We start from the raw sequence: 15,110 nt of genomic DNA, 5'->3' as shown, positions 1-15,110 counted from the left end.
CCTAGGGTCTTGTTGTCTTTACTTTACATACTATATAATACTTTACAAATGTGAGGGCTTTAAGGAGAATTGAATGTAGATTCTGAACCATGTTTAGAATCCCCCCAGATGAAGAGTCTTGGTGATGCCTCAAGATACTCTTAAGTATATCTGGAATTTTGGTACACCCACTGTTTTGAAGGCACTGTCTAGACGAGATGAGGTGAATCAGTGACAGAAAGCAGCTAAAAACTCATAATTTTCCGAGGTCAGAGCTCTAGTTACTACTGAGTGTTCTATTTTGATGATTTAAGAACATCAGTTAGTCTTTGCTGGGAAAGTGATTTGGTCCCCGTTTCTCATCATTCTTTGCTGCAAACTATGTGCCTAGTCACTTTTCCTCTGAATTTTCTTTCTGTTCTCAATTTAGGAAAAAGTGGAGGAAGAGAATTTTCTAGACTGTGGAATGACTATTTTATCTGTTGAAATTGAGTTGTAACTCTTTTACCATGAAATTTATTAAATTTGTATTAAAAAAAAAATGCCTCCTGGTATAGTAGGATTCTACAGGAAAGAACTGGTGGTCTTCTCTGTATTTTAGAAATAAGGAAAATAATGTCAGTTTCTGGTTTCTTGTAAACCCGGACTGTCACCTCCAAGCTCGGATCGGGGAAAATTAAGGTTGACTGGCTAGTCAGAACCACAAAGGTGTATATTCGTGGAAACATCACAACAAGACACAAGTGTTTTTAGGTCAATTAAAATAAGATTCAAATTTTAACCTTGTTTATTTGATAGAAAATTACAAATATAGTAACTCCGGGCATTCTTTTAAATGTTAAGTTTTTAAAAATAGTGGTTTCTCAGATTCCTCAGGATTTGTGTCAGTAGGCAAAAAGACAAGGGCAGGTATGTATATTCAAATGGATTTAGGAAAGATTGCACGTTAAAATTGTAATAGTTTGGATGTATTGGATTAAATAAAATGTATAATTAAAATTAAAAAGTGAAGTTAAAAAAAGATATTAACTGAAATTAAATGTCTTCATTGTAGGATTTTTTCAGAGGACTTCACCTGCTAAGATACAGTGTAAATTTCTGGGGGTCAAGAGGGATATATAGGCAGCTTGTAACATTTCCTGGGCTTTTGAAATTGCCTCCTTTTTGTTTTTCGGAGCCTATTGTGGGGCTCTTATTCCACAGAAGACCCTAGTGCGCTATCATGTCTTGTCCTATACTATGACTGTATTTTTATTTTCACTCTTCTCTTCTTCACTGGTTTGCACTCGTGTTCTTCACAAGTGGCGTGTGTAGAGATGCAGTTTGCGGCCGTGATCTTGTCAGTTAGTTGTTTCCGGTTGTGGAGTTGGTTGCAGATTTTTCATGAAGTCACAGGTTCTGGTGTACATTATTTGCACAGCTATTAAGTACCTAGAGACCTTTTAGGAATAAAACACCATGTAAATGTAAATTATCACCACCTCTAAGACACTTTCATTAATTTCATATCAAATTCATGAGTGTTTTGAGCTCTGGGATTTGAGTCTTCCGAATTGGGCTTCTCACGTATTTGTAGTTTTTTTTTTTTTTTTCCTCCCGGTGTTTAAATTCCGGCAGCACAGAATAGTACAAAGAGTCCCGCCTTGGGAATCCGCCTGCCAGGGTTTGAATCCTGGGTCTGACGGTCACTGCCTTTGTGAGCTTGGGCAGTTTTCTGTTTCTCAGTTTTCTCATCCGTAAAATGGTATTTATATTGTGTGCTTCACAGGGTTGGATCTTGTGTAGATTGAATGAGTCAGTCTCCATAACTGCTTTGTGTAGTGGGGATACGTGACAACAACTTGGTTATCATGTGGACAAGAGAGAAAAAGGTAGGCGTGGGAAAGATGAAAGAACTGTAAATTATAAATAACCTCATGTATATTTTCGGAACCACTCTTTGGATTATTGTTTAATGAAATACTCTTTTCAATATGCCTCCCACCCCCAGATTATAGAGTAACCAAAGATGGGCTGAGGGCAGGGGCAGAGATTTAATCCAACTCAAACACAGTTGTGATGGGTTCCTTAGTCTGGTGACAGAGAACAAAAGGCTGGTTCTTCAGTTCCCAGAATGAGGATTAGCAATGGAATAACCTTGCTGGGTATTGTCCTACAACATCAGGTCATTTTTTTTTTTTTTTTTAATCAAGGCTTTTCATTGGATGATGTGTTCCAGTGTATAGTGCATCTTGTTCAGTTGTTGGTGAAATACTTACCATTTATATGTAATATTAAAAGTGGCCTTGTAAGAATGAAAAGCTAGAAACCCAAACATGACCTATTGTTATCCTATGGGTCAGCCACCCGTGGGCTCATCTGTGTCGAGGCTTATCTCCAGAAATCATATTATGCATAAGTTGTTCTTGCCTGTCTCTCACTCCCTCCAAACAGATTAGAACTGTTTAGGTGTAGTAATCTGTCGAAGGGGATCCTTCTTAGATGTGTCCTTGTGTGAGTTTATGTGACCAGTTTTTCCCTTCATGTAACACTTTCATTCTGAGTCATTTCCTATGGCACTCGCTTACAATGGGATACCATGAGTAGATTGTAAGGAAAATTAGGCGTCAAACAGAAAATTATGTAAGAATATAAAAGTACTAGATTTAGAATTATATAGATATTTGTTCATCATCCTCCCTCCCGCATTAATTTTTTTCCTTTATCCTTCATGAGGCAGCAAGATAAAGAACAGTTGAATAAATCAGCAAAAGGATTGGTCTTTAAAACTAAGTGGGAACAGCTTATATTTTCTGCTTAGCTTTGAGTTTTTCAAGGGCAACAGATAAAGCAAGTGACTCCTTTACTGATTGCCCATTGGTGTCATTTTTAATAATCAAATTTAAATATAGGTTTTTAACAGCTGATGGGTTCAATTTGGACAAAACACGTGTTGACTTTCCGGATTGTTTGCTCACTGTAGACGCCGACTTGTTCTAGAGAAGGGGCTGTGAGTTGAGCTCCTTTGTCTTTAGAAGGATTGATTGACGGATGTTGTGTCTGCTCATTTACAGCGTTTTTCTTGCTTAATTTAAAAAATTGTGACATAGTATTACATGTTCCTTGTATACATCATTTTTACAGAAGAAAGTTGTTTAGCCAATATGTCGACTTCGTTTATGAAATCCTCTCTTGTAGCTTTCATTCAGCCTTCAGTGTAGCCTATTAGGTCATATTATTCGTTTCATGCACGGCAAATCGTCACCAGCAGCAAAATTTAACATTTGGTCCTTTTAGGTATAAAAATGAATCAAATGCTTGACAAGATTTGTTTCTGGTGTATATTTCAGAGCCCCCCCCCCCCCCCCCCGCCCACCCCCTTAGTGGGCAGACGACAAATGTTACTAACGGGTACTTTTAGTTTTTAAAATATGGACAACAGTACTCCATGCAGTAAAAGACTTGAGCGATTAATGCTACCCTTATGCCTCTTTTGAGTACTTTTAGCCATGGGGCTTGGCACTGCCACCATTGTCTTGGTGCCAAAAAATATCCGCAGCGGCTGTCGCATTCTAGTACTGGAGGGTTGTCTCGAAAATTCCGCAGTGAATGCGCCGGGTTTGTTCATCACTGCTATCTCTTTTAAATATTGGAAAAATAGAATCTTGAGCTCTTTCAAAGCTCCGTTGTGATCGTGGGGATGAGGGGGGAGGTCGGTGGCGAAGAATGGAGGAAAGAAGCTGTCCGCGCCAGCCAGTGGGTATAAGTGACAAAAATCCATGCCTGGCATAGAGTAAACACACATATTTAGGAGCTTTTGTGTTCACGAGCACAGATAGTTACTTAAGGATCCTACTTAAACATGTTATCAGTGCTCTTGAGAATTTTATTATCTGAAACAAATGTTCCTGAGCATTTTAAGCAGAAGACTGACATCAAGATGATAGCTAATTTTTAGTGGACTGTTTATACAAAAGATATATATATTTTTTTCTCCATGGAAGTGAGGTGCCATTGTAAAATGGCTGCTTTTTGTCATTAGGAAATTAGTGGAGTAGAGAAGATAGGCTTGAGAAGGTGCTTGGGTTTACCCACAGTCCATGTCCCTGATTGTTTTGCTCCCAGACAGGGATTTGGGCTCTGAGGACAGATTTATAGTTGATTTTGGGAACAAAAAGATGTAATAAAGTTAAAGGTTTACACGGTCAGAATGACATGCGTTCGCTCAGGATCTCTGGAGCGATCTATTTGATGGTAAAAGTGGATGCCACAGATGAAATCTTTACAAGGAATATAATCCTAAAAAAAAAAAGGGAAAAAAAAGTGCACCTCCCAGCCTCCTGCTGGCTGCGCTGCCTCTTCGGTACCTCACAGACTTCGACAGAGTCCTGGACGGGTGCCCACTGATGTCATGGAAACACTCAAATTACTGAGAATGATTCATGTCTATGCTGGTCTCTTGTCCTCCCCCACACAAACAGGAGTAGATTTTTAACCCTGACAACTTGTAATTTGCAGTGGGTTTATTTTTGTATCTGGATAAATATTTTTTAACAAGCAAAATTAAGATTAAGCAGTCTGTATCTGATATGATAGTAAAGAATGCTGGGTCCGTGCAGCCAAGAGCACTTTGGGGACTCTGCCGCCTGCGTCCCTGCTCGGCTCTTCCCCGCCTCTGCTCTCTGCCCGCCCCTGTGCTTTCCAGTCCACTCTCCCTCCCTTCATCTTCCTCTTTTCCTCTCTCTCCTCTCCCCTGTTTATCTATTCACATTCTCTTTCTCTCTCACATCCTTACTACTTGCATGGACCCCCTCTCTACCTTTAAAAGAATGAAAGGAATGGACCTAACTTTATATATGTGTGTGTATGTGTGTGTATGTGTGTGTATGTGTGTGTATGTATGTATATATATATGTAAATTGAGACAAGTCCTGGTAGGAAAATTCATCTCTCCAGGTCTATATGTGGGAGTCAAGTTGGGAAATAATGCCAGGTGGTGAAATTCTGTAGGGGATAGCTTCAGTAACTCCTTTTAGAGAAAGAAATAGATCACCTTTCTTCCTTCCAGTATCTGGAAGTCACCAGAACAGGACACTAGATACTCAGTTTCCTTGGAAGTCAGAGTAAATTCTACCTTATCTCTCTCTCTTTCTGTCTCTCTGTTTGCATGTCTGCCTGCCTCTCTACTCGTCTTTCTAGTTGCTATTATGTCAAAGTGAATCATGTCCTGGTTGTATTAAAGCTTTGTAGATGTGAGAGCTTAAGGAAGGACAGACATCATTTGATAACTCATAAAGATCGAGGTGTTTTTTTTTTTCTGTTAGTAATATGTATAAAGAGAAGTTAAAGACTGTAAGTAGCTTCCTTCTGACACAGAAGAATAAATAGGTCTTTATGACCATTTGTATTTCTAAAACAGGCAAGTGAATCTCTTCTTCAATGTAAAATCCTCATACAATGAAAGTTATTCTCTTAGACCTCCCAGGACCGAATCTGTGAGTTGGTGTCCTGTTTCATTGGACTGAAACTGATATGGTCATTGATTTTCTGCTTTGCGCTGAATACTTTGCCAGAAGTTGGGTGGCGGGAGTGTGTCCCCAAGTTTGAGATTGATTCGAGTCAGTGGAAAAGTTAATACTGATGGGGAAGAGGGTTGATGTTAAGACTCAGGTTTGGCTTCCTTCAGAACTCATCTTCGGTTTTATGTCTATAGTGACTCACATACAGGGCGAGCTTTTGACTGGTTTTAAGATTTCTCAAAGGCACATTCCTTGGTGGTGTCAGGAAGGCATGCCCTCATGGCATTGTCATTGAACTCAGAGATTACAGTTGAACACTGCTGCTTATAACGTTTATGTTAACTTGAGTCAAGGGGGAAGAACTTGGGTGTTGTGAACTTTGAAGGATCCATCCAGCCTCTCAAAATACTAGTGTTGAATTTTCCATTGAAAGAATAGTAGAGTCCTGGGTAAAGAGGACAATGTACCATAAGCTCTAGTCTCAAGGGAAGAACGCATCCTTCTGTCTTGGACGGGGTGGGGTTTGTGTTGTGGGCGGGACAAGCCCTTTTTAATGTCCTAGTGTGGACTGTTCTCTGTAACAGTTCTTTATGTGTCGCTAGGTATGTTCTACTGGTTGGATCTCTTGTCAGGTGTTTTCACTGTTCTCCTGACGATTAAGGCTCAACATACTTTTTAAAAGAAACAAATAAGCTGCCTTGATTTTTACCCTTAGATATGGCTCTGTACATCTCTGTAGAGGAGTCTACAGATAAAAAATTGGAGTGTTAGAATCAGAACAAGACACTGATGTTCCGTTATCCCTTGTTCTGCTGGGTCTACTGGTGGAATCTGAAGTTGGGCTCAGAGTGGGCAATTTTTCAACAGTCCTCTTTCCCAAATGTAAATTCCATCATCATCTTGATCATGATGGTCTTTACTCCTGGGAAAGGGAGTTTAAATAAGAGAGAGAGAGAGAGGAAGGGAGACCCAGAATTTTGAATAGTTTCTTTGCTTTAGTCACCATCTGGAGAGTCCTGATTGATTAGCTTTGGCCTCACCATTAAGTGTCAATGTAATCAATGGGAATGACTAGGCCGGGGTCATTACATAGATAATATGTGCCTGCTGTGTAAATAAAAATGAAATTGTTTAAATTTTGTGAGCGAGAAAGAAAGTGAAAATAAGGAATGACAATTTGTTTGTTAGAGAAAGTGGAGGCCATTGGAATGACAGTTTTTGGAAGTGTGGAGCAGTTTGGCTAAGAATAGGAATGAAGGATATTTTTTTTCCAGTTTATCATAGCCAGCGTGGGGAAGTGTTATTCTCTGCCTTGCTTGCATACACTGCCAATAGTGCCTACTTTTCGTATGTAAACATCGGGGAAGAGAAGTGGATGTCTGTTACCTGAAGGAGATTTTTATTTTTTTTTTTTAAGGAAAAACACAATTTACACTTTTTTGTTGTTGTTGTTTCTCTTGGCAGGTAAAACAGAAAGGGGCTCCTACCCATCTTATGGGAGAGAATCGAATTTACAGGGTTGCCACCAGGTAAGTGAGAATCTCTTTGGAGAAGGGTTGAGAGGATGAGCCTTGGTGAATCAGTGTGTTTTGTAAATTAGGTGATGCATTTGAGGCTGGGGCACTGAGGCACCGAAAATCTTCGGATGCCTGACTCTTTTGCAAAGTAGTGAAACAGCACCGAGCGCGGCAGTCACAAACACCTCATCGTATCAGCGCTGTGTTCACTGGCTTGTTGTTATTTTTTTCATCCATCAGCCGGTACCAGTGGCACTGTTTGCAAACCAGCGATGTCGGGGAAAGTGGTTCTATCAAAAGAGTTTATTTGCAATTAAGAACTTGAGAATTTCTTACCCTGGAAATGCTTCGTGCAGCCATGTGTCAGGTCCTGGGTTTTGGGTGGCTACTGCCCTAAATTATAGTTTTCATAGGGGCTGTAGGATGTTGTGTGAAAACAGGGTTGTATTGAGGGATAAAAATGTCTGTGAAAATATGATTTGTTGTCCCTTTTTGTTTCTGAATTGTTTTTGGCTGAAAGTCAAGGCCAGCAGGCTAACAGCAAAGCCGTCTCAAGGGAGGCATGCGTGAGCTAGAAAAATAAGAGTACTTTAATTAAATAATAAAATGCCAGTGTCATACAAAGGTATAGCATGTGTGTGTGTGTGTCTCTGGGCTTTGTGCATTTGCATACTTTCAACTCTCCAGAGAAAGCCCAGTTCTAAAAATACTATCCATAGCCAAAAGTGTAAGCTTTGTTTCAAGACAATTGAGTTTTTATAGATGCTTTCTTTTTAATTTCAGTATCGGTGCTAATCACATGTTTCATATCTTTTTCTTTTTTGCCTTGAAGGATTTAACTTTCTTTTTCTAAGGGCATTGCTTTCTTACTTTGGAAAACTCTTGATAGAATTTAATGGTTCTCTTTCAGATTCAAAGCTTTCTAGCGTTACATTATTCACCCAAAGAGAAATGTACATTCTTTTTGTGTTGGGAGGGGAATGCTTCTTCTCCTGAACCCTCTCACTCTCTCACCCTCCCGTTTTCTTTAATGATGGGGGGGAAAAAAATTACATTTTGCTTTTTTTTTTTTTTTTTAAACAACCTGTTTCACGGATCCTGGAAAATGTAAGCAGACAGTTTTAGTCATTAAATAGAGCCTGCTTGAGGAGGTGGCCTTTAGGTATCCGTCATAGGTTCCGAAAGGTGGAATTCTGGTGGAGTCCTGTGTGTTTTTTTTTTTTTTTCCCCTTCCTTCTGGAGAGATTTGCATTTTTAAAGTTTACTTCTTTGGCCCAGCCACCCGTTCAGTCATCCTCGGCATCTGAGAGGTTTGCTGTGATGAGGTGAACGGTGCTGGTTTAAGATCTCCCTGCTGCACACGGCAGAGTACAGTTGACGGCAGTTTGTTTGGAAAGAATTCTGCAGGAAAGAAATTTACAGCCATTCCAGCGCGACGGAAACATCTTTGGAATGTGAGTGCAAATGTGCCGGGGTAGATAGCTCGGGCAGAGAGCCTCGGAGCGGAGTCTCTGGTGTAAAGCTCTCAATTCCCGCAGAAGAGCTTGTTCCTGTGTATCTGGTTTCTGAGGGTCAAAGCAGAGGTCGTTTGAGTTTTGGGGAGAAGAAAGTTGACAACATCCTTCCTTTTCGCAGATGGTCATGGCAGAGGTCTCTGTTTTCGCCCGGCCTCTTTTTCTGGTCAACGAGAGAATAGACTTCCTCGCCCCTGTATCCTTTCTTCCTAATAGGAATTGGCGTGATTCCTCCCAGACACAAAGATTTCCTCTGCTGAGTAAGCGCGAGGCCCCTTAACTTGTGAAAGCGTCACTCAGACCGCGTGAGTCTGTCAGTGTGTGTGCCGGGACACAGACCCTCCCTCGGTTTGTGGGCAGTGCTGCCCTCGGGTGCGACTGGAGTTCGTTTTTTTGGGCAAACGCAAGGTGAGAAGTGGCAAGGGGCAGAGGGTGGATCAGAGATGGACAGACTGGCGTGTGATGGCTGAATGTCTGGCCTGGGGAATGTCTCCTGAGACGTTCGTGTCCAGGAGAATTCTGTTGTATATAAGAGCGTGGCTGCATCCGCTTTTCTTAAAAAAGTCTTCATAATCTATCCGTGGAGTGTGGAGATTTCTTTCATTCTGATTTCTGCTTCCTGGTTGTGAGTCTCGCAAGGACCGACTCTCTTTGCTCAGCTTGGGCTCAGCAGTGGCCATAAACGGTGTTGATCACTTAAGGAGGAAGCAAAGAGCACAATTTTGGAAATTCCCCAATTGAGGAAATCGGGGTTGGAGAGGGAGAGGGGGGCATATTTATGAATTTCTGCTTTCGGTGAAATTTGAGAATAGAACAGACCCTAGTGTGTCTTCCGGTGAAAATGAGTTTCTCTTGAGCCGAATTGCTTTTTGAATTCCTGTTCTCCAACACCAGCTATGCAAACCCCAAAGAAAGGCAGACTCTCCGTGTCTTGGGCTTCAAGTCTAAATAGCAGATCACAGCTGAAACGATTCCCCACTGTGTGGCAAGGTGAGTGACTCGTGGAGAGGGAGCTTGTTGTTCTCTCCTGCTTCCTACCTTAGAGAGGTGCTGGATGGAAATCCTTTAACTGATACGCCCCGAGGAGCTCCCCAAACTGCTTTGTCGTATTATAACCCTGCATCCTGTGGACTTACTGGGATAAGCACTGTTATAGATGAACATACTTATTCAGTTCCAGTAGCCTTTTGTTTGGTCATCCTGTGGACTTAGAGAAATAACCCCTGATATAGATGAACATCCTTCTTCAGTTCTGGTAGCCTTTTGTTTTGTGCAGAGAAATAGCAGTGGTAAGCAACAGGTAGCCAAATGCTGTCTTGCAGAAATAAATCATTATTATTTTGAGATGTGTGTTGTTTCAGAATGCATCAGGTTAATATATATATGTTTATGTATATATATGTGTATGTATATATCCATTATGTATCTCTTGAGGGTGTACCACTGACAGTGATAGACATGGAACTTTTAAAAAGTGGGTGTTTTAGCCGAGACACAAAAGCTGGCAGGTTCTTTATTAGCGATTAAATTGTTTTCATTAAAAATAGTAGTGGGGTAATATGAATTCATGAGTGCATTTTCACTGAAAATGATCGGAAATGAAGCCAGTAACTTTTTCAGCCTTTTGAAATTGTACAGAACATAAACCCATAGAAACCAAAGCGGCCAAATGGACTTTTTTTAGTTTTCACTAAATATGGCAAAACTAATTTCAATCAAATTGGGGTACGGAAATTACACCCAGGCTTAAAATGTTTTTGCCAAATTGCAACCTCATACTACTTTTTTTTTTAACTGAAAGAGAAAATGTAATTTATAATGGAAAGTCTGACAGAAACGAAATGAGAGGAAGTAAAGTTGTTGCAGGATAGTCTGATCTTCATACGATAGCCTATAGCTAGTACCTAAGGGACATCACTGTGCATGGCGAAAGGAAAAATGTCATTTGCTTTCGGGCTGTTTTGCTGCTTTGAATAGGATGTTTGGTGACTGCAAACCTTTTTTTTTTTTTTTTAAATCTTCCTGAGATCTTTTTTTTAATGAGGTGGTGATGTCAACACAAATACTTGCTACTAAGGCAGAGGTTATCCCCTTAAATGGAAGTGAAGCATTGATTATCAGGAAGCGTTTGTCTTGTCTTTCTAGGAGATAGCCCAAGTCTAAAGCGATGGTTTTATTATTAATATCTTCTGGGCAAGATTGTGTGTGTGTGTGTGTGTGTGTGTGTGTGTGTAATATAAGGAAAGCTGGGCCCTATCTGAGACCAATTAAACTCGCATCTTCTGAGCTGGGCCTTTGCGTTTCTGACAACTCCCCAGGTGATTCTAATGTGCAGCTAACTCTGATGATTTCCTAGAATGTTCTGTAGGAATCTACTGTGTTTAAAAGATTTGTGTTCAAAATCTAGTGTAGCTGCTGACCCTAACAAAGCTTTTAGATTTGTTGCCTTAATTTGATTGTTCAAGACTTGGGATTGTATTGCATATGTACTTTATTTAAAAGGCAGTGAAAATGAGGTGTATTCTGAACATCAGTAAGATGCCTTGAAATCTTCATACAAAATCCCACAACTGAATATGCGAGCCTGTATCTTGTTTTCTCTAGTGAAGTCCAAGGCTCTAACCTTATCCACATTCTTTTTCTTTCTCAGCAGGTAACCAAATAGCAGTATGCCGATAAAGTTATCTGATGTTTAGTTATTAAAACCGATGGGATTTAGGAATTAGGCCTAATCTCAGACCCTTTTGTTAAGTTCCAGAAACTTTGTAGCTATAGAAGACATGGGTCTTCTCTGTATGTGATTTAGCTTGCTCATAAAGAGTCGTTTTAGATTCACTGAAATTAAACATATTTTACCCATTTAAGAATGGATTTTCTCCTTTCAATTCTTTTTATTTTTGATACAGAAAGAATCACAGTAAAAATGGAAAGGATATACACAGAAAAGACATGAGATCCTTTATCTCTTCTTATGAAAATGGCTTTTAGGTCCTGTGCAAGCAGAAATACATCTTGGTTTTTAACTTTACATTATGGTTAAATGTTTGGTTATAGCCTGCCCTCATCTGTACCTGGTTCTCTGCACCGTTCCTAGGAACCTCTTCCATCCATGTAATGTCTTGGTGCTCAGCTTTGCCTTCATGGTGCTTTTTGAATGTGCCATTACTGATGTTTGTGGAATAGTGGTTTCCACCAGATTCTGTAAACTCCTGAAGTTAGGGGCCAGGTTGGCTCCATCCGGCCCAGTGTGAACGCTGTATCTGGCAGGGTGGGGATTGTGATGGCCTGAGGCTTATTTCCCGGCATCACTTTTGGGATCATTTTGACAGGGTGAAGTCTGAAGAGTGCAGTGTGAGAACCATATAGTGAGCAGCGTTTTCCTGCTTCAGAAAACCAGAGAATCATACCCTCTCAAAGAAGGTATGGGACTCTTTTGGGAGCCCTTCCTTCGACCATGCTGTGCAGACTCTGGAACGACGTAGAGGGTCAGATCCTGCAGAGTCACTTGTCACTCATTTTCTTGGACTGGGTCCTAGCCGGGTGGCCTCATCGTTCTAGGTCTGAAGGTTCCCCAGGGAGGGAATTGGAGATGTTCTAGGTTTCCGGTGGCGGTGTTGTTGGAACCAAAGTTCAGATTCCAGGCCCATCCTTTTTGAATGTGCCGGTGTGGACGGTGGGATAGAATATTTAAAATCCCCAGGGTGTCAGATGTCTCAGGCTCCAGATCCGCAGGGTGATGCCCTGCCACTCTGTGCCTACCCCTGTTTCTCGGGCTGCGTTTCCTCTTTCGGGGGGCGTTGCTGTGGGCATACCCCTCTCCCGACAGCCGTCCAGTGTGCACCAGAGGGGAGAATGGAGCCATTTTTCCATTGCATTGGTTAACAAATATTTGTTGGCCTTCAAGTGAAGTGGTAGGTACAAAGAAGAAGAACAAAGGGAAGCTCTTGTATACCCTACTTTCAATCCCCACCAGCAGCTTTATGGATATTAAGGGGAAGACTAAAACACCATTCATTGAATTTACAAAATTTTCTTTAATCCTGCATAGTATAAATTTTCAAATTCTCAATGAAGTGCCACTCGAGCAGTTGTTAGTATGTTTGGTTTGCTTTCTGCACGTATGTATATATGCATGTATTTTTCAGGGCACCATTTTTAAGTGGCAGGTCTCATAAGATTTCACCCTTAGATTTTTCATCATGTGTGTCTGAAAATTAAGAACACTCAAATAGTGTTATCACCTCTAAAGATATTAATGAGAGTTTCCTAATCTAATTTCCAATCCTGATTGAAATTTCTTTGATTGTCCCCATGAAAATATCTGTATTATCTCTTTCCCCCTCCAACCCGCCCCCAACATTGTGTTTATGCATGATATTTTGTTTTTGTGTCTCTTTAGAATTTCTTTTAAACTAGAGCAGTTCCTGTAATTTTTTTTAAAAAGTGATGTTTATCTTAAAGAGAGCAGGCTGGTGGACTTGAAAAATATGTCCCCTTCTTGAACTGTTGGGTTATTTCTTTGTGGTGCTGTTTGTTACTCTACCACTCATCTTGCTTACAAATTGAAAATTAGGCTGAAAGGCTGGTTCAGATGGAAGTTAAACATTTTGATCTGGAATATCTCGTCGATTATGTGCTTTATGCTGTGTTTTATCTGGAGACATGTAATGTCAAGATATGTTGCTGTTGGTGACACTACGTTACCAACTTGGTAGAATTAGAGACCCCCAGATCTATCCATTGTAAAGAAACCTTTCCCCCTCTGTAATTTGGCAAACAATCTTTGCGTTGATTTTTTAGCACTGGGCATAGATCCCTGTGCCTGTGTTCCCTAACAGCCTTTGACCTGATGGTTTTAATATGTATTGAGGATATTTGCCTGAATCAGAGGGTTTTGAACTAGTGATTTAAAAAAAAAAAAAGCTCCATCATTCCTTCTATGCTGATAGCTGACAGTGAAAGAGATTTCTTTCATTGTTCATTTCAGTGCTGTCAGCTTCAGTGTTCATACATATACAAATATAATGTTAATAATCCTTGTATTAAATATGGTTCCTTAGCTGGAGGAGACCGGCAGTATCAAAGCATCCTTCAAATTTCTTAAGATATTTTGATAAGAAAAATAGGTTTTGATTCAAGCTAATGGTCAGAAATGCTTTAATTGCAGGAGGGAAGGCATAATTATAGGCTGTGTTTCCTTACACATAAACTCTAGTATACTTTTGCTATAATTTGGAACCTAGTGACAATCTGTGTACCCCCAGCTATTAATCTTGCCATAAGCACCAATGTCTCTCCAAAATTCTCAGATTGCTCCTCTACATTTTAGTAATTGTTCTTAAAGATCTCACCGGGTCGACCATCAGTGGCTGACCAACTGAGTCAGGTGGGTTACTGTGATGCCCAGTTAAGTTGCTCTGTCAAGGATCACTGAGGTAGTGAACCCTTGCATCCATTCACAACCCAGACTTGGCTGATGAATGAAAGTCAAAGAGAGTGACTTTCTAAATGTTAGTTTGGGCTCATTCTAGAGGAAGCTGACAGGACTAATATTAGGTGCCAGTATAAGTTCCCAGGGTGATTTAATAATTAAGAAAATGATGCTCAGAGAGGTAAAGCAAGCAGACCCAAGAGTCCCCCCCAGCTAAGTGTGAGAGCCAGGCTTTGGACCCTGAAATGCCTGGTTTTAAAGCTAATGCTTTTCTGAGTTGGGTTCCCTGCTGCCCGAGCTCATGGTGAGGTTTTTAGACTCAGTAATCCATCTGTATGAGAGCCCATTGGAAAACCACTTTCGGTAGAGAGTGGAGAATCCGGATCTAATATACTGCCTAGAATGGAGGGTCTTCTCAGGTGAACTGGAGCCATCGTGGTGGGGAAGGCAGGAAGGAAGGCAGGGCTCCTCACGGCCCAACCTGTGAAAAAAAAGAAAAATGTACCACATGTGACTGTGTAGATAATCTATTCTGTAATGTCCTCAAAATTAGCATGTGCAATTTCATTAAAACCAGTGAAGATTTCCTCTGACAAGGCTGGGGTAGAATATGCCAATTCACATTTTAGCAACAGCATGAACACTTTCTTAAAAATGTATGGATTATCTTTGGGCCTTCCTTTCTGTGTGGCACAGGCAGAATATGGTTTGCTATTTCACAAATTTGGATTCTGCGTAGATCAAATTATTGTTCCCCTAATACAAGAACTATATAGAGTGAAATCTGGGAGCAATACCTTTTTCAGACTCTTAAATGTGACCTAGTAATTTTTTTTTTTTTTTTTTGATTGTGGCATTTAACTCACTTGTGATATATATAAAATGACAAATATGTGTTAGAAACATACACAAGTTGTATAGACAGTTCAGGACAACTAGTGCATAAAAACCATTGAAATTGCTTTGAGGTGGTTTATAAGACACCAAAAACATGAAGTCCTTCTATCCGAAATGAAACTTCACCAGATTAACTTCTCTTTTCTCATGAAAAGTATTTGGGGTTTTTTAAATAACCACTAGTAATTAGGACTACAATTTATCTAACTTTCGACACATAAAAAAGAGACAGGATATCAATTAATGACTAAATCATTGACTTAATTGTTTTTAA

At 40.3% G+C, this 15,110-nt stretch overlaps 1 protein-coding gene across 24 annotated transcripts in view; it reads left to right on the top strand.

Annotated features, from left to right (window-relative positions):
• TCF4 (transcription factor 4) overlaps positions 1-15,110 on the top strand; it is a 378,467-nt gene that overhangs the window by 180,914 nt on the left and 182,443 nt on the right. For 20 of the 24 annotated variants that reach the window (XM_061131188.1, XM_061131173.1, XM_061131175.1 and 17 more), the window contains one exon: positions 6,942-7,006. In XM_061131188.1, the coding sequence (XP_060987171.1) occupies positions 6,942-7,006 (65 nt within the window). Of the gene's footprint in view, positions 1-6,941; positions 7,007-8,768; positions 8,917-9,353; positions 9,499-15,110 lie in introns of those variants that run through there. The other 4 variants (XM_061131193.1, XM_061131195.1, XM_061131201.1 and 1 more) reach the window with 4 other exon arrangements.

Source organism: Dama dama, chromosome 27, assembly GCF_033118175.1.
Source record: "Dama dama isolate Ldn47 chromosome 27, ASM3311817v1, whole genome shotgun sequence".
Classification (NCBI taxonomy): domain Eukaryota; kingdom Metazoa; phylum Chordata; class Mammalia; order Artiodactyla; family Cervidae; genus Dama; species Dama dama.
The sequence above is the reverse complement of the archived record's forward strand: the minus strand, read 5'-3'. Positions and strand labels throughout refer to the sequence as shown.